This window comes from Lycorma delicatula, chromosome 4 (genome assembly GCF_047948215.1).
Source record: "Lycorma delicatula isolate Av1 chromosome 4, ASM4794821v1, whole genome shotgun sequence".
Classification (NCBI taxonomy): Eukaryota; Metazoa; Arthropoda; class Insecta; order Hemiptera; family Fulgoridae; genus Lycorma; species Lycorma delicatula.
The window spans coordinates 165,473,068-165,494,917 of NC_134458.1; the positions used below are offsets into that span (position 1 = coordinate 165,473,068).

General features: G+C 29.9%; 1 protein-coding gene across 4 annotated transcripts in view; it reads right to left on the reverse strand.

Moving 5' to 3' along the window:
* LOC142324060 (sorting nexin-29) overlaps positions 1–21,850 on the reverse strand; it is a 137,841-nt gene that overhangs the window by 25,613 nt on the left and 90,378 nt on the right. For all 4 annotated transcript variants that reach the window (XM_075364669.1, XM_075364671.1, XM_075364668.1 and 1 more), the window contains exons 8-11: positions 21,176–21,269; positions 15,306–15,447; positions 6,943–7,057; positions 1,458–1,682 (exon numbers count right to left, since the gene is read on the reverse strand). In XM_075364669.1, coding sequence (XP_075220784.1) covers positions 1,458–1,682; positions 6,943–7,057; positions 15,306–15,447; positions 21,176–21,269 — 576 coding nt within the window. The remainder of the gene's footprint in view (positions 1–1,457; positions 1,683–6,942; positions 7,058–15,305; positions 15,448–21,175; positions 21,270–21,850) is intronic.

Below are 21,850 nucleotides of genomic sequence, written 5' to 3' on the forward strand. Positions count from 1 at the left end.
TTTAAAGAATTAGTTAAAATAATTGTATCATATCTTGAATGTTTCTACTAAGATTATCCTACTAGTAGAAATTTATGAATATGTAAAACAAGCTAGTAATAATCCATCTTTCTCTTCCCAATAAATGCAGAATGATCTACAGGAAAATAAAGTTGTCTTGGCTATATATTAACAAGAAATATGAACATAAAGAAATGCCAATAGATCACGCAAGAGTACTTTGCTCAGCTAATAATATTTATTAATGATTATAAAAATCAAGATTAGTTAACATAGTGAAGTTAGCTAGCTGGAAATAGTTAAATCAGCCCCTTAAATTTGTCATCAACAGCTTGTCAAAGCAAGACGTTCCATCATTGGTTGTGCAATATATTATTGTAAATTTTCTCACAAATGAGGATGTTAAACACCCAGAAAGTTTTATTAGACTGGGCGTGAGTTTGAGGATATGATGTTATTACATATCCAAGTCTAAGACTGGGCCAAAAAATTTAATGGAGGATGTGAAGGTGTAGAAAATGAGAGCCACAACATTTAAGGAAAAGTGTGATGATTAATAATATTCCATTGGTCCATGACTTAACTGAAGACACTTGGCACCTTACGATTGATAAAACTGCTTTGGAAGTGAGTATCTGTCATCAAACTGCCCATTCTATAATTTCAAAGTATTTTAGATTCTGCAAGTCTGTGTGAGGTGGGTTTCACAACTTAAATCAGAAACAGGCTCAACCGAAAATTTGGCTCCTGAATTAATTTTGACGAGAAGGAAATAATTCTTTGCATTGAACAATCACATGTGATAAAAGACATGGATCCATTATTACACTCCTGAGTTGATATTAGCGAGTATGGAGTATTTTAGGAATGAAGAGTATGGAGTAGTTTAGGAATGAAAACCACTGCCCTGTAAAGGTGAAGATGGGTCTGTCTGAAAATGAAAGAGTACTTGTAAGACTTTTGAGACTGGAAAGGTATATTGCTCATCAATTTCTCCACAAAGTTGTACTATGAATAATGCATACTACTGCTAGCTCTTGAACAAAGTAAAAGCCATCAACAGAAATAAAAAACACCGTCAGCCAATCAGAGATGCGATTCTCCTTAATACTAGGCCTCATACAGCTGTTAGGATTCAGGATAAACTGAAAAAAATGTTCTGCAAAATCTTAGAATTTATACTTCTTAGATTTATCTTTTTTGGGCCACTGAACGAGACATTGAGAGGACATCGATTCCAGAATGACAATGAATTAGAGGAGTTCATGCACAATTGGCTTTTGACACTCCTTTAAACTTTTTATGAAGGACCCACAAGCTTCCCATATATTGGGAAAAATATACAGAACTTAACAGACACTACATAGAAAAGTAATAAGTATGTTTTGTTTTTATTCTGTCCTCCAGTTTTAAAACTAAAAGTTTAGTTTATACTTGACTGACTCTTGCCAAAATACCTGATAGACATGATGTGTATGAGGTGATTGCCCGCTTAAAAATACTGAAGGTATCCAAAGGCTAACTAATGTTGGACCCAAATCATCATCATCAGAATCAATAGGAAGCGGTCCTCTTAATGCTTCTAATTCTTCACGAAGACGCCGAATCATACCTTCTTTATTAAACAATGATCTTTGTAATCTATCATTTAGTTCCATTAGTTCTCCATGCATTTCTGCCACCTATTTTGAAAAAAAAAAAACAACAAATGTACTTTAAGAAAGCAGTAGTTAAGTCATTAATAAGAATCTATGTGATTATTACTAGATTTTTAAATATATAAATTTAAAAAAAATAAAAAATTATATAAATATAAAATATATAAATAAATGTATGAAAAATGAGATGAAATAAATTGATTGTATTGATTAATTAATAATACAAAAAATAAAATATTACAATAAACCACAAATAAACTGCAATATGTAAATTTTGTGATTAAACAAGTTAAATTATCCCTGAAATATAAAGCATGTAGACAAGCTGATATACAATATGTACAAAATTATGTAACCAAGACTGTAGTAGTATTGGATTCAGGGGATCTCAGTTATATTGGAACTCAATACACAAAATTTCTAAAATATAAAAATATATAATATATAAAATTTCTAATATATAAATTTTGGGAAGTAGAATTACTAAAGATGGACGAAGCAGGAGATAGATAGCACTAGATAGGGAATCTTGGAGAGCTGCATCAAACCAGTCAAATGACTGAAGACAAAAAAAAATATATATATATAAATTAATGTAGTGCAGGCAGTCATAGGGACCTGTTTGATTCATACTGTTTAAGTACTGTAATAAGAGAAATTTCTAGAGGTAGAAAGTGTAAGAATGAGAAAAGAGAGAAAATGATAGAATGTAAACAGACAAATAAATGTAAAATAGAGAGACATTGAGAAACAACGAAGAGAACTGTGGAAAACATTTTTAGAATACAGTAGAAAGTTAAAAAACAAGAAAATTCTAAAAAATAAAATAATAGTTGGGAAAATAGAATTTTGAAATCATTATGATTGAATGATCAAGTGGATGACTGGCTGTTGTTATGTAATTTAGTGGAAGTTACATCAAGCTAAGAAGTATTTAAAAATATTATGAAGTAAATTATGTCCAGAATTAGTATTATTTTCTGAAATGGTGATGACACTATGTTGATAAAAGTAAATAAAGCCAATAAAAAAATACACTTTATATAACTTTTTACAATAAATCCTGGCTTATAATTCAAACTTTGATTTAAAGAGGTATCTTGAATTAAAGAGAAATCTTTCATATAAGTAGTTTTAGATAATTAGATTATACTATTAAATAAAATAGATTTTATGAATTCATTTAATATAATTTTTTTTTTAAATTTTAAATATTTTAAATTTAGTAAATAGTTAAATATTTTTGAAAAGTAGTAAAACATATGAAAAATACCATTCTCCACTTATTAACCAATTTATTTTTTAATTTAAAAATAAATTATAAAATAATTTACAAAATAAGAAAAAAAAACTGCTACATATAAAATACCAGTAGTTTTCTATAATGTTATGTAGAGTATATAAATATTCTCCAGTATAAATATTGGGATTAGAAAAAAGGATTTTCTCTGTATTATACCTGGTATGTGACTAGGATCATAACTCTGGTAATATTAATCAAATTTATTAATATTTGTGTGCTTTTGAAAGATGGTATATTACAGAGTATTTTTAGAAAGATTATTATGATTATATTAGTTTATTTTTAAGTGAAAATGAATGAAACTAAATAAGAAACTTGATACATTTTAAATTTTGATTATAAAAAATAGGAAGAATGCAATTCAGGTTTTTTTTTTTAAAAAAAAGGGGTATGATGCAATACCAGTACTAGTGACACAAAGCTGGTTCAAGCATTTTCAATCTCAAAATTTTGATATCAATGATCTGGTCGGCCAATGGCTGAAAGAGTTGATGAAATCATACAAGAAATTGGACAACAACATTACAATAGCAGCCTTGATATCAGTAATGAAATAAACATTGATTACAAAATGGTTTCAAGCCATCTGAAGAAGGCTGGATACAAAAACAAAAACTCAATGTTTGGGTGGCACATGATTTTATCAATGAAAACTATGATGTCTCAAATTTCCAACTGTGTACTGCTGCTAAAACAGAATGAAATTGAACCATTTCTGAAATGGCTCATTACAGGAGATGAAAAATGGATCACATACAAAAACAATGAAATTGAACCATCTCTGAAATGGCTCATTACAGGAGATGAAAAATGGATCACATACAAAAACAATGAAATTGAACCATCTCTGAAATGGCTCATTACAGGAGATGAAAAATGGATCACATACAAAAACAATGTACAGAAAGGTTAGTGTGTGAAATAAGATGAAGCTCTGTAAATGGTAGCAAAACCAGGACTGATGCCAAGAAATGTTGCTGTGTGTGTGTGTGTGTGTGTGTGTGTAGGAACATCTGAGGAAATGAATAGTTCACTATGGCTATTGCCACTTGGTCAAATGAATGATTCCAATCTTTACTGTCAATAAATGGAAAAAATAGCCAACTGAGATAAAATGACCAGAATAGAAGATGTCTTCTTCCATCACAACACTATACTTTACACATCTTCGGTGACCTATCAAAAATGAAGATAACTTGGCCAGGAAGTTTTGGTATATCCAGTATGTAGTCCTGGACTTTTCATCATAGAATAACATTAGTTTTGGTCTATACAGAACTCTCTTAATGGCATAAAGTTGGCTACAAAAGAGGCTTGTGATAATCACTCATTCCAGTAATCAAAGTGTAACTGGGTAAATTAAAATCTCCAAGAAGAATCAATTTAACTGAACCAGAACTATTTAAATGTTGCAAAACAAATCGAGTAACACAGTCAATAAAACCATTGTAATAATCAGAAGTACCTACTTGTGATAAGCATGTACTTACCCACCAGGTAAGTACATACCTGGTGGGATGTAGACTACATATAGAATTACATTATTTTACTATACAAAATTATACATTTATCCAATACTATATGAATGATATATTGATCCAACACACATTCAAAAAATGATTGACAAGTAGAATAAGCTTGTAACTGAAATGATTTTTAAAGCAACTAAAACACCACCTCCATTTTTCTTTTCACTTGTAAATAATGAGCAATCACATCTAATCACATTAAATTTTGTAAAAGCAAGTTCAGAATCACTAACTGCATCGTTTAGTTATGTCTATAATACAATAATATCAAAGTCACAAAAGATCCCCTACCTTGACCGAAATTCTGAAATGCATCCTCGCACACTGCTGTTTTGATAGAAGACATTTATGGAACCATTTATTTCTGATTGATATTTAGGCTTCTTAGAAACTACATATAAATTATGATTGAAGTAGGCAATAGACAGATAATTTTCACCTTTATGAAGTATATACTTACGTTCAGCCTTTAGTGAACTGTAGTGAAATTGCTGCTTTTTAGTTAAATCACCTTTAACATACAGATTATCATCTCCTGAATTCCTCATGTTTTGAAAAACCCAGTTTGTAGCTTCCAAAGATTTAAATAAAACTTTTAAAGTTCTATCCTTGCCTTTAACAAAATTCTTGCCAAAACGAAAAACTTTGATATTACTGACATCATCAAATGGAATATCTTTCAGGGCATTCAATAAATAGTTTTTGTACATGATACGATTGAAATCAATATAATCTTTGTCTTTTTCTGTCTTGTCATTGCCTGTTTTTTTATTTCTTATTTTCATATTGGAAGAATTAGGATTGTTTTTTTAGTTAAGAATGTTTTTTATTTCACATTTAATATGATCTCTCATTTTACTATAAATATTATCATTATTAATTTGATAACTTTCTTCTAATATCCCAATTCTCTCCTCAACTGTGACCGATCAACTAGTCAAATTTGAAAAATTATTGGTTAGGTTCAACAGAATTGAAATGCTTATTTATTAAAAATCCATTGCTGTTGTAAATTTGAATCAAAATTTTCAACAGTTTCCTTCTCAAATTCTAAAGAATTATCAGTTGAAGTGGATTTCTTTGTTTGATTAGCTTTATTATTCTTTAGCAGTACAACATTTCAGTTCTGCAGCATGGATTAAAATCTTGACTAGTATTTAATGAAACATTATTTGAACATAATTAATGAAAATAAATACCACAATCTCACACTATACACTATATTTCAACATTTATGTCCAATCCTTCGTTTTACATAAAAAAACAATTATGATTAGACATACTGAAATGCAGTAAATTTTTATAACAAGCACATTGTTAACAGAGGTTATAAATAAAAAAATAATGCTCAAATTTGTTACATTAACAATGAAAATTCAATTAATAAATAATAATAAAAAAAGTTGATTTAGTTCTGTATTAATAAGCACTAACTTACTTTATAAGCTACAAACTATTAATTTTCTAAAAACAAATATGTACAACAGTCATAAGTATGGTGTTATGAAACTTGCTTGTGATGAGTGGACGTACAAGGCATTATTAAAAAAACCTTATTCAAAATGTGTTATTCAATCAGGGAGAGCAATTGGTGGCCTGAGTTAGCGAACCTAGGTAAAATGGTCATTAATAATATACCTGCTTAGGGGCAAAAATGATCAGCTGCATTGTTAAAATGCAGCATTTCAGTGCATACATGACTGGACAAGAAACAATCTTATATACTCTAAACATAAAAATGCTATTCAATAACTTCATTTTTTTGAAACAATAATTATTTTATTTATTTATTTACATAATAACAACAGGCTTATGCCCTCTTACAGTTACTAGATGATAAATGAATTTTGTAGAACGTGAAAGATTATGTACATGACTGGGATTCGAATCCGGGACCTCCGGATAAAAGGCCGAGATGCTACCACCACTCTGTCAGAGATATCATTGTTGAATTATTGTTTTCTTTTAATAAACTATTAATTTATGAATGACATCAAAGATTATGAATGACACCAACTAACAAAACATATTTACAACAAAAAGGACATTTCAATAAAGGCCAAAATCCGATATTACAATATAGTAATCAAACCAGAAGGTCTGTATGCATCAGAATGTACCTTTACTTTGCAATCCTGTGAAATAAATGTAATAAAAAAAAAGGAAACTTCAGAAAATTCTTACAAAAACAAAAATAGGTGAAAATTAAAACAAACTCAGAAGTAAAAGATCTTTACAAAAACAATAAACTAAGAAAATGTCAGATTCCATCAGGAAAAGAAGAGCCAAATTCAGCTTCTAGATTCAGCAAATTCTTCCAGTGCTAGATTTCTAATGCAGAAAAAATATAATCATGAATGAGACTGTTAATTATAAATTATGTTACGGCAAAATAGAAACTCTACTTATTTAGAAACTGATAAAGTAATTATAAGGAACATTATTATCTTACTTGAACTAATTTCTGTTCATATAACCTAGCTTCTTCATCACCTTGACTATCCTGTTTCAACATTTGCACAGCCATCACATACTTACGTAACTGATGTTTTAACAGTTCATTTTCCCTGCAAAAATAAAATGAAAAACTTAAATAGATATAAAAAACATAATTCTTCTTCTATTATAAATTTCATAGGTGATTTTTACATGTTTTTACAAAAAAACAAACAGTATTGAAAGAAAGTAAATGACCATTATTCAGCTTTCTTTACTAATCTAACTTCAATAGTACTATAAAAATTTTGTGCAACAGCTGATAGCAGTATAGATAACTGTAATGACCTATTTATAATATTCAAATTCTAACACCACATAAATAAATGCAATTATATTCATAACCTGTTTTTTATCCAGCAATATGCCTCTCATGGCATATGTAACATCTGATCTCAGTTTAATCTTTGACCCTTCAAGTTAAGTGGCAACTTTACCATTTTCCACTATGGAGTGATTTATTTAGAATTTGCATGAACTGATGATGATCATGCATATTTTTACTTACATTTTATCAAAATGCTTACTAGCAGCAGGATTTTAAGCACCATTATTAAACATTCACTGCTGGGATATTATCAATATACGGGGGACTGTATATTGATAATATCCCATATTATACGGGACAATATATAGGACTGACAGTTAATTTCTACATATTTATACCGATCTGATATGTAAATTTCTAGCAATTTCAAGCAATTCCTATGTATGCCTACTCTTATTAGTCAAAATATGAGTATGTCTTTCAATACACACTCAAGCACTGTACTGAGGTCTAAAAACATGCTATTGCTTTTTATTTATTCACAACAGAATCAATTTATCGAGAAATTTTGCCACAGCCAGTCTGAAGATTTTTTTTGTTTAAAACCTAACTGCACTGTCTTGAAGACATTTTCCAAATACAAAATAGGTTGATAATGGACTACTTTTTCAAAAATTGTAGAAAAAACAAGGAAGAAATTGAAATACCTAAATATAGGTATGTAATTATTCTTCATTTTATCATCCCATTCTTAAAATGTAAAATTACGTGGGATAATTTTAGAGGTAATGGTAATAATGAGAAATTTGTAAATATCCTGAAATGGAAAGCAGTCAGGTCAATGTACTCCTTTATTAAAGTAAAGATATCTAGTTATAACCATAAGAATTTTCATTAGTGAAACTGGATTTCTGACAACATCAGAGATTTTCTTACTAAGATGAGTTATTAAAAGTTCTCGTTTTTAACAGACAATATTATTAAAAGAGTTATTAAAATACATTAAAAGAATTACACCTTTTTTGTCCTGTATCATTAATACTAAGTACACTAGATCAAGACTGGACACCAAGGGATCTCTAAGGGTTTGAACTGTAACTTGTTATTCTTTTTTTGAGATGAGGGAGAATTTTTGCTATTAAGATTATCCAGTGATTCAATGGTTCCTTCATGATCAAAGAAAATGTTGAAACATAAACTGGGCAGTTACTAATGTTTGAAATCACATTATAAATACAACTTTTAGTTGTTAAGCTGATCCTAGTAAGCATGTTTATTTTCACTTATAAATTAAAACTGTTACTTACACCCAGAAATTGTGGTGTCTCAGGACTCCCTTTAAGAAGTTAGTCTCCTACCAGTAACATGTCGCTGAACTTACACTTGACCTTAGGTAATAAATTATTAAATACTTTTTAAAACAAAACAATATCAACTTTAGGAGGATGATAAATTTAATGAGAACCGTAACATTGCTTGAGTGTAAAATTACCTAGTCAACTCATACCCACCCAATCAACTACCTGATATCCATCTATATCATCAACACTCAATAGCCAGTCAATTGTCTTCATATTTTGTGTAATAATATCTTTTGAATAAATGGCTACCCAACTGCATTTAAAATTAGCTTTATAAAAGATAAAATTTTAAGTATTAATTTTTCTACTTCATAACTCTTTAAATTACACTCAATTAACACAATTACACAGAGTGAAATTTCTTTGCACACTATTTCAAGATTAGCCTCTTAATTTTAAAGTGAGTATACATTTTGATAAAATAACTTATTGGAATCAATAAAATCATCACTCAGTAAGGATTATAACATTTTCTTCTAGGACAATTAGAATTCTGGAGACTAGGTTTTATAATGCTGCATATAAACTACAACTTTTTTTTGATCTTTAAAAATAATGTTTAGTTATTCATTTTATAATGCTCCTCATTTATTTTTATATACTTTTATAAACCACTAGTCTGAACAGGAACTGAATAATTTAAGGATGACAACTTAGTTAACTTCACGGTTTAAGATATCTTGATTAACATGACTGAAGTAACGATGACAACAGAAAAAAAATAGTGATGGGAGCAATAATGGAATACAGGTCACTGAGAGAAGTTGATTCTCTTTATGTAGCTTGATTTGTACAAACTGTCTCCATTTACTAAGTGCCAGAATTAAAAGAAGTAATTTATTTATTCAATTAATGATCATCTGATGGAGAGTCCTCCTATCCTCATTATTCATAGGTAATCTGTCATTTTTAAAATAATGTCTGGAAGATCGTATCAATTACCCCAACATGATCAATTTTGTATACCAGTTTCTGTATGCAGCCACTAAAATGATATATCATTTTAAATGATCATATTCAGTAGAATTTCTATTTAAGTCATATTTATTGCACAAAGTACATAAACAGCCATTAGTATTCTTTAAACATAACAAAAATGATTCTACATTCTTAAACATTGCAGTTCCTATATCATTTGCTGCATGATTGGTACAAATTATCAAGACTACATTATCTAATTTACTCAACTGTTTCTGAGGTATACAAGCTGGTATCAAAACTTTTTGAGACTAATTCTATAACACACCAACAGATGGCAGCACACGTCTGTAGGCACAGTCACAGGGAGCACTGACCTTCATAAGTCCGGTGCCAAGAGACATTTTAATATATACATTGGCAGCTGTACAGATTTGTTGTTGTGCTCATGTGCATTACCACTTTTGTGATTCTAACACGAACAGCAAGCTTGAACAAAGAGCGAATGTGAAATTTTGTGTAAAACTTGGCATATCTATCACCGAGACGATGCATATGATGCAGCAAGTTTATGGTGATGCTGCTATGAATTGTGCGAGGTGTTTTGAGTGGCATGCCTGCTTCAAGATTGGAAGAACATCACTGGAAGACGACAAAAGATCAGGAAGAGCTTCAATGAGCTCAACAGCATACTTTTTTAATATACTAATAATCTGAAAATGAACTCTGGGGGTTTTAAGAACAAATACAGTTTTTACTTTGGAGTTCTCAATTGTTTCAACAAGTGCCAAAAAAAAAAAAAAAAACAGAAAGATCTTAACTATTTTTCCAATGAAGTCCAAACTATTCAGTTTATAGTGTTAGTTGAGAACTAAACATTCCTAAAAGCACTATCAATGATCACAAGAGACTGAAACTTCTGCTTATAAACTGCAGCTATTCCATGAAATTGAACCTAATGTTATGCCATAAAGAGTTTAATATGTACCAACCACATTAGACTTCATTTCTACTAATGAAAACTGCCTGTAGTGCATTTTATTTTCTGATGAAGCTGTATTTCATGCTCATGGAGTTGTGAATTGCCATAACTGTCAAGTATGGGACTTAGAAAATCCACACGAATTGGTGGAAATCATCCATAATTGTCTGAAAATGAATATCTGGTATGGTGTCTTGCACAATCAAACTTTTAGGCCATTTTTTCCATGAGCAGATTTTTAAGGGCATAGTGTACTTAGAATGTTAGAAAACTGTGTTTCTGCCAGTTGAAAATATAAAGGGCCTAATTTTTCAACAGGATGGAGCCCCTCCACATCATGCAGAAGTTTGTGGACTGTTGTCAACAACATATTCCCAGAAGGCTGGGTACACAGAGAAGCTTCCATCATTTGACCACTGTGAAGTCTGGATTTGATGCAGATGGATTCCTTTTTTGCGATTACGTAAAAGACATCTTACATCAAGAGAAAATCTAGTCACTTGACCACCTGCCCCGAAGAAAAGCAGCAGTCGTGGAAGTTTCTGCATTCTTGCTCACCAGAGGGTGGAATGAGGTGGATTATCGGTTTGATGTCTGCAGTGCTATTAAACAGTGCTCATATGAGTTAAATTGAGAGGTTAAAAAAAACTTTAGACTTTGTACTTTCATGTAATAAAATGTATTTTAATTGTAATGTAATAAAGTAAATTTAATTTAAACTACAGAATTTTTTTTGGGAAATCCATTACTTCATTATCCAACTGCAATAAAAATTCAGCAATATAAGGTACAAGATGCAAAAAAATGATGGTTTAGAATCATCTACAATTTTTAAAATTTTCAGTATACATTTTCATTATAAAATTTACAATAATATTTGATGCAACAATGTATTTTAATTTATTCATTTTCATATTGCTATACCTAAATACTGAAAGTAACTGTGATTATCTATATAGACAAATAAAAACAGAAAAGAATTTACACTATAATCTCAGTCAATGTTTTTATATTTAGATTGTAATATTATCAATGTCAACATATTCAAATACTAAAAGGATGCAATTCAAGGAAAACAGGGAAATGCCAAGAGAGCCCTATCAAAATAAAATTGGAAGCTCTCAAATACACAGGATATGGTAAAAGGAGCCAACAAAGGTTGGACAATTTTAGAATTATTATTTTCTATAAATGATGAAATATATTTAAATATGATTAATTAAATTAACTTATACAATGTTTTCTTTTATTTTCTTTTGTAATAAACATGTATTATTTTATTTTATTCTAACATTATATTTTCTTTTTTATATTTGTATTAATTTTGTTTTTCAACAAAAACTGAGTAATATTAAACAGTTGAATGTATATTTGTCTAATATTAACGATTATTTTTCACTAACAGGGAGTATGAAAAGAAATCTGTCAAATAGTTTGCCAAGATAATTATTAATCTGCAAAACCAAAAAAAGTGACCAACTTGAAATGTTGGAGATGGGCGTTGTGTCTATGATAGAGATCAAAGAGCTGTTTGATAGAAAGTTAGCTGTATTAGCAACCAAAGAAGATATTATTTTAATTACTAAGAAGTTAATATTTTACATAAGGAAAATTGTGCACTAAAAGACAAAGTGAGTGATCTTAAAAAACAGAATTGGGAATATACTATGAACTATATGATTAGGGAAATAGAAGTAGAAGAAATAACATTATCATTAAGGGACTTAAATGTGAAGAAAACTTGAATACCGTAGAATTTGTTTAAAAATAATAAGGCACTGAATACTGTAGTACAAAAAAATTATTCAATTGATTCATTTTTAAAACTAAAATTATGAGTGAAACAAGATTGTTAGATGTAAATATTACTATATTGCTATTTTAATAAATGCTTGATTACTTATAGCAGTAATTACTAGCAGACCCAGCAATGCTTTGCTATTGCTAGATTTGAGTATATAAATAGATTAAATGAACACAATTGAAAGTTTGATAAAACATTAACAAAATGAACTTTATGGAACTTCACAAAATTTAACTTTTCCCCTTTTCTGATTTTCATTTTTACCATATTCTCTTTCCCCCATTTCCCCCTTTTCACTTTCCATTTCCTATTTTCCCATTTTTTTCTTTCTTCCCTTTTACCTTTTTCAATTTTTCCCTATTTTCCTATTCTGATTTTTTCCTTTTTCCCTGCACACAAATCAGTCCAGTTTTTAGTCTATAGTGGACACACATATCGGAAACATTGAAATGGAATTGTAAAATATTTAGTACAGCATGTGTTGCTTTTACATTCAACAGATAGTGCTGTTTTTAAAAAAAAGCATGTTTTTACCTGTCACAGGTATGACATCTTAGATATATAAGTAGTATATATATAAAAACACATGTGTATTTGAATGCAACATTTTGTCAAGATTTCAAAGCAATCGGTGAAGAACTTTCAGATATTTAAGATTTTGAATAAACCACATTTACATTTTTATTTATGTAAATTGAATTATGCAGCTTCTGATATTTTATTTCTAAATAATTTAATTGTTTGTAATTATTTTATTAATGATAAGGTTTGTTTAGGCCAAATTATACTATTGTAATGATAAGGTACTAAGTGTAAAACTGCAATTTATACAGAATGCTTCCTGTACTGATAAAGGACCAGCACTTTTAATATCTGTACATAATGGGAAAATGTTCTTGTTTTTAAAAATTATTACAAAATTTATTTCAGTTTACATTTTTCAATTTATATTTTCTTTTTTTTGGGACTATATATATATTTTTTTCTAAAATCAATCCTTTTAAGACCTATATCACCTCTGTACTAATAAATATAAAATGTAAATCAACTTGATCCACCCAAATACAGAATTAAGAAATATCTTACCTTATTTTGTTGTTTTTCTACAAGAGTACTTTTATGGGATCCTACATCTTCAGTTGTAACTAAAAATTTAATTTTAATCTTTTAATATTTTTTATGTTTAATATGTAATTATACAAAACGTTTTTTACATACAATTGATGATGCGGGATCCTGTGAAAGTACTCTTGTAGATAAATAAGGCAATATATTCCTTAATTCTGTACTTGGGTGGATCAAGTTGATTTACCTATGTATATATGATTATATATGTCATATAATATAGCGTCATATATATATATATGACAAATACTTTTTGAATGTTTGGGATCAGGAAACCAGAAAAAAATTTATTTTTATGAATCTGGCAGATGGCTTTGGTCATGCCACTATGTGATGAGCGTAGCCGATTTATGTATGTATTTCTTGGTCTGATTTTTCATTGTTATTATTGTATTATTTTCTGTTAGCATAGTGTTACCTAAAATTTCGTTTTTTATGTGTGTCTATTTAATTCTGTATATTATTGTCTAATAAAGTGACACTTTATTATTATTATTAAATATCAGATATTACAAAAATTTAAGACATGAACAATTTTGAAATAAGAAATTTAATATTTTAAACTTAGATAAAGTTGATAAACATGCACTCACAATATTGTGAGGCCATATTTTCCAATAGTTGAATGATAGGTGATTTTTGTACAACATAGTTTAGAAGGTTTATATCCTTTATCCATTTCTTCATCTCTACAAGACATAATTATCTGACTACAATACAGTCCATTGATAGTATTACAAATAATAAACCTGAAAATTCTAATTATACTAAACATATTTTGGATAACAATCACAAATACAATCCAAATACATTTATGAACATTTCATTTAGATATTTCTTACAATTATTTTAACCCATGTAATTTAGAAAAATTCTATATTTATAGTAATCATGAAAATCTTAATAATGGACAAAAATTTTTTAAAGAAGATAAATTATTTAAACATGTCTTAAATATAAGCATAAAGAGATAATGGATATAGATAATTAAAATATCATTAATCCTTATAATGTGGTTTCCGTTAACTTCATTTTACTCCACCAGAGTAGATTTTACATTTTATTTTCAGTATGTTGATAATATCCGTACAGTCATGACTGTTACTTTATTTTAATCTTGACTTATTTTGTAACATTTTAATTCTACTGATGATGGTTTAAGAACCAAAAGATCTTGAGATTTTATATTTTATTTTAATTACTGGTAAGGTGGACTTATTAATTTTATTTATTTTATTAGATTATATTAGTGGAAACCATGTTTAAGAAATGTATTATTTCTTATCTTAACTCTGAGACTAATATCTTAATTAATGAAAATAATACCAACAAACACTGTTTCAGGGAATTAGTTTTCCACTTTATTTACAAAATAATAAGTAGCTTCTTCTTCTATCTCACACTCTCTTGAATGCATGTCTGTTTCCTCTGGATTACAAATTTATGAAATGAGAGTACTGTGGATTTACTGTACTTTCTAAACATTTTCTTTTTAGTTGTTCTACGCATGTTAGGGGCAATTTTTTAATACTGGACTGTACATTTTTAAAAGCTTACTTAAATTATAAAACAACTTTGTATGTAGGTTTTAGTATATGATTTACTAATTCAGTTATCATATCTGAAAATTGAATTTTCATGCTAACAAAGAAAAATACAGCTATTTCAAACTTTCTGAAAACCCAATATAGTAGGTAAACTGAGTGACTGTAAAACTCTAATACAAATTTAATATGCATAATAAATCTTCTAGTTCAGTAATCTGAACTTCAATTAAATTTTTGAATAAACAGAGTTCTTTGAAATCTGAAAATACATAATGCAATATACATAAAAAATCAATATTGTTAAAATATAATACCTGTTCAGTGCTTGTATCCTAGTTTCAGTACTGTGTATTTTATCTTCATGTTGTTTACATGATTCTGTTAATTGAGCACGTAATGCCACTGTTGTTTCACGTTCACTAATGAGTGCATGACGTAATTTTATTACCTCTTCTTCTAAAGAAATAACAATGACAAAATAAAATATTAGAAAAATATTAAAATTTATTTAAAAATATTAGTAACCCCAGTAAATGAAAAATAAATTCAATAATTAAAGGGAGATTAAATAAAACTGATATCTGTAATCTGCAGAATTTTGAAGTTGAACAAGTTCTGGTGCAGTTTACATTTATAATTAGGTAATTGTGGCAACCCACTGGGTTGGTCTAGTGGTGAATGCGTCTTCCCAAATCAGCTGATTTGGAAGTTGAGAGTTCCAGCAGTTCCACCAGTTCCAGCTGGTGGTTGGATTTCAATTAATCACACATCTCAGGAATGGTCGATCTGAGACTGTACAAAACTACACTTCATTTACACATACATATCATCTTCATTCATCCTCTGAAGTAATACCGGAACAGTAATTCCCAGAGGCTAAACAGGGGGGAAAAAGGTAATTGTGGCAAGTTGATTGCTATTTATTTGCTAATTTATTGCTTAGTGATTATGTCATAAAAATTCAGAATACAAGGTCTTAACAAAGTGAATAAGCTGCAACCCTATAACCTAAAAGCTATTTGCCTCATTACAGGTGAGATATTACACTGAGTAATATCTTAAATACAAAGGATGTAAAGTAAGGATTAATATTAATGAAAAAGGTAATCTTCATAATCTGATTAATTCTGTTACTTAAATTAAGCAATGCGTACAATTTTATTGGCAATGGTTAGAGCATATGGTAAACATAAAACAGCTAATGACAAAATCAATACTTTCATAAAAAAATATGAATTTACTCAAGTAAAACAAGTCCATATTTATCTTTTATTTTATTATTTGATGTTTTGAGGCAATAATGAAAGAATACAAAAGAGAATATGGATGAAGAATCCTATGACGGAATAGGAAACCGAATTTGATATCCAATTATAAAAGTAAAATTAATTCGTAAAATTAAATAAAAAGAATCATTTATAAAATTGATGATTTTAAAATGTATTTTTTGGATGTAAGGTGTACAGACAAAAAAAAAATTCTTCCTTCCTCCTGGTCAAAATTGTTCAATCAGAACTGAAGAAAATATTCAAACAATTATGGCAGCCACCTTACAGAGCCTATGATGTTCACTGAGAAAATAAGCAGCTTCTCATAGCTCTTAATTGTCTATTCACAGGATTTAACACCAGATCTGAATTTTAATCCACACAAGATGGTAGTTATGCAATAGGAGGGTGCTCCCAATATTGAGAGAATTTTTGTGAACTATTCTTTAAAAGATTAAGCAAGAAAATTCAATGGAAATACAAGATGGATGAAGTACTTTTCTGAATTGTTAGGTACAAACATTTTTACTAGTGAACTGTTATTCAGACCCTAAATTAATTCAAGAAAAATTGCTACATAGCAAGTCACAGTTCAGTATGGTATTAAAGGATTGTAGTTATTCAAAGATTGTGATGGGTTGAAGTTACGGATATAGCAAAGATTATATTGAAATGTGTGTTATTTAAGGATCAGAGCAACATTGTTATAAAATTGATTTCTGTAGGCTATGACTTCAGCAGCATAGAACCAATGCTTATAAAACATAGAAAACAATGGCTGTGTTGAGTAAAATGTTCCTAGGCTCCATTATATCCTAATTTGGAGAAGTTCTGTGGCCTGTTGGTTATATTAATTTATATGATTATCTCTGGGTGTAAATGAAGATTACATATTTTGCCACACAGCCCTGAAACAAACGGCTGTGTAAAACAAAACAGAGGATTAGAAACAAGATAATAGTTCTCTCTCAGAGTGCTGGAGCAAGTTATGAAGAATCTTCAGACTATGACGCAGCACTGATTGCGAACATGACTCAAAAGAATCTTAAAAATCAACTACTAAGTACGTACTTCTCCTGAAAATAAATATTTGTACACAATAAAAGAAATAAAAATTATTTTATTTAAAAATTTGTCACATATCTGTGGGGCATGTAACATAAGATTTACCATTTATAAATATTTTTTTTTTTTTTGTCTTCAGTCATTTGACTGGTTTGATGCAGCTCTCCAGTATTCCCTATCTAGTGCTAGTCGTTTCATTTCAGTATACCCTCTACATCCTACATCCCTAACAATTTGTTTTACATATTCCAAACGTGGCTCGCCTAAACAATTTTTTCCTTCTACCTGTCCTTCCAATATTAAAGCGACTATTCCAGGATGCCTTAGTATGTGGCCTATAAGTCTGTATCTTCTTTTAACTATATATTTCCAAATGCTTCTTTCTTCATCTATTTGCTGCAATACCTCTTCATTTGTCACTTTATCCACCCGTCTGATTTTTAACATTCTCCTATAGCACCACATTTCAAAAGCTTCTAATCTTTTCTTCTCAGATACTCCGATTGTCCAAGTCTCACTTCCATATAAAGCGACACTCCAAACATATACTTTCAAAAATCTTTTCCTGATATTTAAATTAATTTTTGATGTAAACAAATTATATTTCTTACTGAAGGCTCGTTTTGCTTGTGCTATTCGGCATTTTATATCGCTCCTGCTTCGTCCATCTTTAGTAATTCTACTTCCCAAATAACAAAATTCTTCTACCTCCATAATCTTTTCTCCTCCTATTTTCACATTCAGCATCTTTGTTATTTCTACTACATTTCATTACTTTTGTTTTGTTATTGTTTATTTTCATGCAATAGTTCTTGCGTAGGACTTCAACTATGCCGTTCATTGTTTCTTCTAAATCCTTTTTACTCTCAGCTAGAATTACTATATCATCAGCAAATCATAGCATCTTTATCTTTTCACCTTGTACTGTTACTCCGAATCTAAATTGTTCTTTAACATCATTAACTGCTAGTTCTACGTAAAGATTAAAAAGTAACGGGGATAGGGAACATCCTTGTCAGACTCCCTTTCTTATTACGGCTTCTTTCTTATGTTCTTCAATTATTACTGTTGCTGTTTGGTTCCTGTAGATGTTAGCAATTGTTCTTCTATCTCTGTATTTGAACCCTAATTTTTTAAAATGCTGAACATTTTATTCCAGTCTGTGTTATCGAATGCCTTTTCTAGGTGTATAAACGCCAAGTATGTTGGTTTGTTTTTCTTTACTCTTCCTTCTACTATTAATCTGAGGTCTAAAATTGCTTCCCTTGTCCCTATACTTTTCCTGAAACCAAATTGGTCTTCTCCTAACACTTCTTCCACTCTCCTCTCAATTCTTCTGTATAGAATTCTAGTTAAGATTTTTGATGCATGACTAGTTAAACTAATTGTTCTGTATTCTTCACATTTATCTGCCCCTGCTTTCTTTGGTATCATGACTATAACACTTGTTTTGAAGTCTGATGGAAATTCCTCTTTTTCATAAATATTACACACCAGTTTATATAATCTATCAATCGCTTCCTCACCTGCACTGCGGAGTAATTCTACAGGTATTCCGTCTATTCCAGGAGCCTTTCTGCCATTTAAATCTTTTAAGGCTCTCTTAAATTCAGATCTCAGTATTGTTTCTCCCATTTCATCCTCCTCAACTTCCTCTTCTTCCCCTATAACACCATTTTGTAATTCATTTCCTCCGTATAACTCTTCAATATATTCCACTCATCTATCCACTTTACCTTTCGTATTATATATTGGTGTACCATCTTTGTTTAACACATTATTAGATTTTAATCTATGTACCCCAAAATTTTCCTTAACTTTCCTGTATGCTCCGTCTATTTTACCAATGTTCATTTCTCTTTCCACTTCTGAACACTTTTCTTTAATCCACTCTTCTTTCGCCAGTTTGCACTTCCTGTTTATAGCATTTCTTAATTGCCGATAGTTCCTTTTACTTTCTTCATCACTAGCATTCTTATATTTTCTACGTTCATCCATCAGCTGCAATATATCGTCTGAAACCCAAGGTTTTCTACCAGTTCTCTTTATTCCGCCTAAGTTTGCTTATGCTGATTTAAGAATTTCCTTTTTAACATTCTCCCATTCTTCTTCTACATTTTCTACCTTATCTTTTTTTACTCAGACCTCTTGCGATGTCCTCCTCAAAAATCTTCTTTACCTCCTCTTCCTCAAGCTTCTCTGAATTCCACCGATTCATCTGACATCTTTTCTTCAGGTTTTTAAACCCCAATCTACATTTCATTATCACCAAATTATGGTTGCTATGAATGTCTGCTCTAGGGTAAGCTTTGCAGTTGACGAGTAGATTTCTAAATCTTTGCTTAACCATGTTATAATCTGTCTAATACCTTGCAGTATCGCCTGGCTTTTTGCAAGTGTATATTCTTCTATTATGATTTTTAAACTGGGTTTTGGCAATTACTAAATTATACTTCGTAAAAAATTATAAGTCGGTCCCCTCTTTCATTCCTTTTGCCCAGCCCATATTCACCCACTATATTTCCTTCCTTGCCTTTTCCAATGCTTGCATTCCAATCTCCAACTATTATTAAATTTTCATCTCCTTTTACGTGTTTAATTGCTTCATCAATCTCTTCATATACACACTCTACCTCATCATCATCATGGGCGCTTGTAGGCATATAGACGTTAACAATCGTTGTCGGTTTAGGTTTTGATTTTATCCTTATTACAATGATTCTATCGCTATGCGTTTTGAAATACTCTACTCTCTTCCCTATCTTCTTGTTCATTATGAAACCTACTCCTGCCTCCCATTATTTGAAGCTGAGTTAATTATTCTAAAATCACCTGACCAAAAGTCGCCTTCCTCTTCCCATCGAACCTCACTAATTCCTACTACATCCACATTTATCCTATCCATTTCCCTTTTTAAATTTTCTAGCCTACCAACCTTTTTTAAACTTCTAACATTCCACGCTCCGACTCGTAGAATGTTATTTTTTAATTTTCTGGTGACCCCTTCCTTAGTAGTCCCCACCCGGAGATCCGAACGGGAGACTAGTTTACCTCCAGAATATTTTACCTAGGAAAGCACCTCCATCATTGCTATATGAAAATGCAGAGAGCTTCATTTTCTTGGAAAAAAAGCAGCTGTAGTTTTCCATTGCTTTCAGCTGCGCAGTACTCAGAGGACTGAGTGATCTTGATATGGCCGTTTAAGTCATTCTGACTCACGCCCCTAACAACTACTGAAAGAGCTGCTGCCCTCTTTCAGGAATCATTCCTTAGTCTGGCTCTCAACAGATACCTCTCCAATATGGTTGCACCTTCGGTCCAGCTACTCTGTACCCCTGAGCACTCAAGCCTCCTCACCAACGGCAAGGTCTCATGATTCATAGAGGAGGTTATAAAAATAAAACATTATATCTACATTTTTTAAGTTCTTCAAATGCCTGCGAAGTTATTTGAAATTTATAATTTTAGGCTGCTTAATGAATTACATTTATTATGAGGGATACAATTACATCAGTTGGTATAGCAGTTACAGCAGGATGGAGTCTAGATCACACAAACTGAATTCAGTTTTGGCAAGGATTCGCATTTTTTGAATTATCATTTATTCTAACAAATTTTCCTCATTAACATAAGTTATAAAAGCATGTCTGAGGTGACAATAAAAAAATATATATATATATATTATATTGAATCTAACACATCTATTACGTCAAGCCTGTTTTAAATCAAAGTTTATAATTTTACATGAATGTTTCTATCAAAACTAGAAACTGATCTTAATACAGTAAGCAGTTAGCAATGTTAATAAAACAATGATAATATATAAAATTATTAGTAAAATATTCATTTACCTGTAGACTTAAAACAGTTATCATTGACGTTTCCATTATCTTCTCGAACTTCCACAGCAGTCCCAACTTCAACAATACCAGAACAATCGACATCCTAAAATAAAAAATTAAGTCAAATTATGCTTATACTAAAATTAAAATCTTTTGATTTTTACAGGGGTAGTTTATTAAAATTTAAAATACAAATAATAATAACCTAGGTATCTTGATTTAAATTTAAAAAAAAATTAAAATAATGGCTCTTAATAGAAAAGTAATTAAAAGCTAAATTATTATTTTTTTGAAACAGTAACTTAATATTTAAATCCATTAAAATACAAATAGGATAAGAAAATTATTGATGAATATTAGAGAAACTATTTATTACTTCTAAAATAGCCAATTCACACTATCTGTTTTCTTTGTTTCAGTAATTGCTGGCATTTGTGCAGAGAGAGTGGTCACTTCTTTAAAGAAGATGTCAAAGAAACTGCATATGTTTAATTCTACAAAGTTTGTCATCAATAAGTTTCCCTTATTCATTTCAAATTTTTGTTTTTAATATGTAATATTTGTAAGTCTCATTTTGATTTTTACAACATGTAGTATAATAAAAAGATTACTATACATAAATCAATGCAGTTAATAAATTCTTTAACCTGAGCAGTAAGTTTAAATTGTTCTCCTTCACAGTCT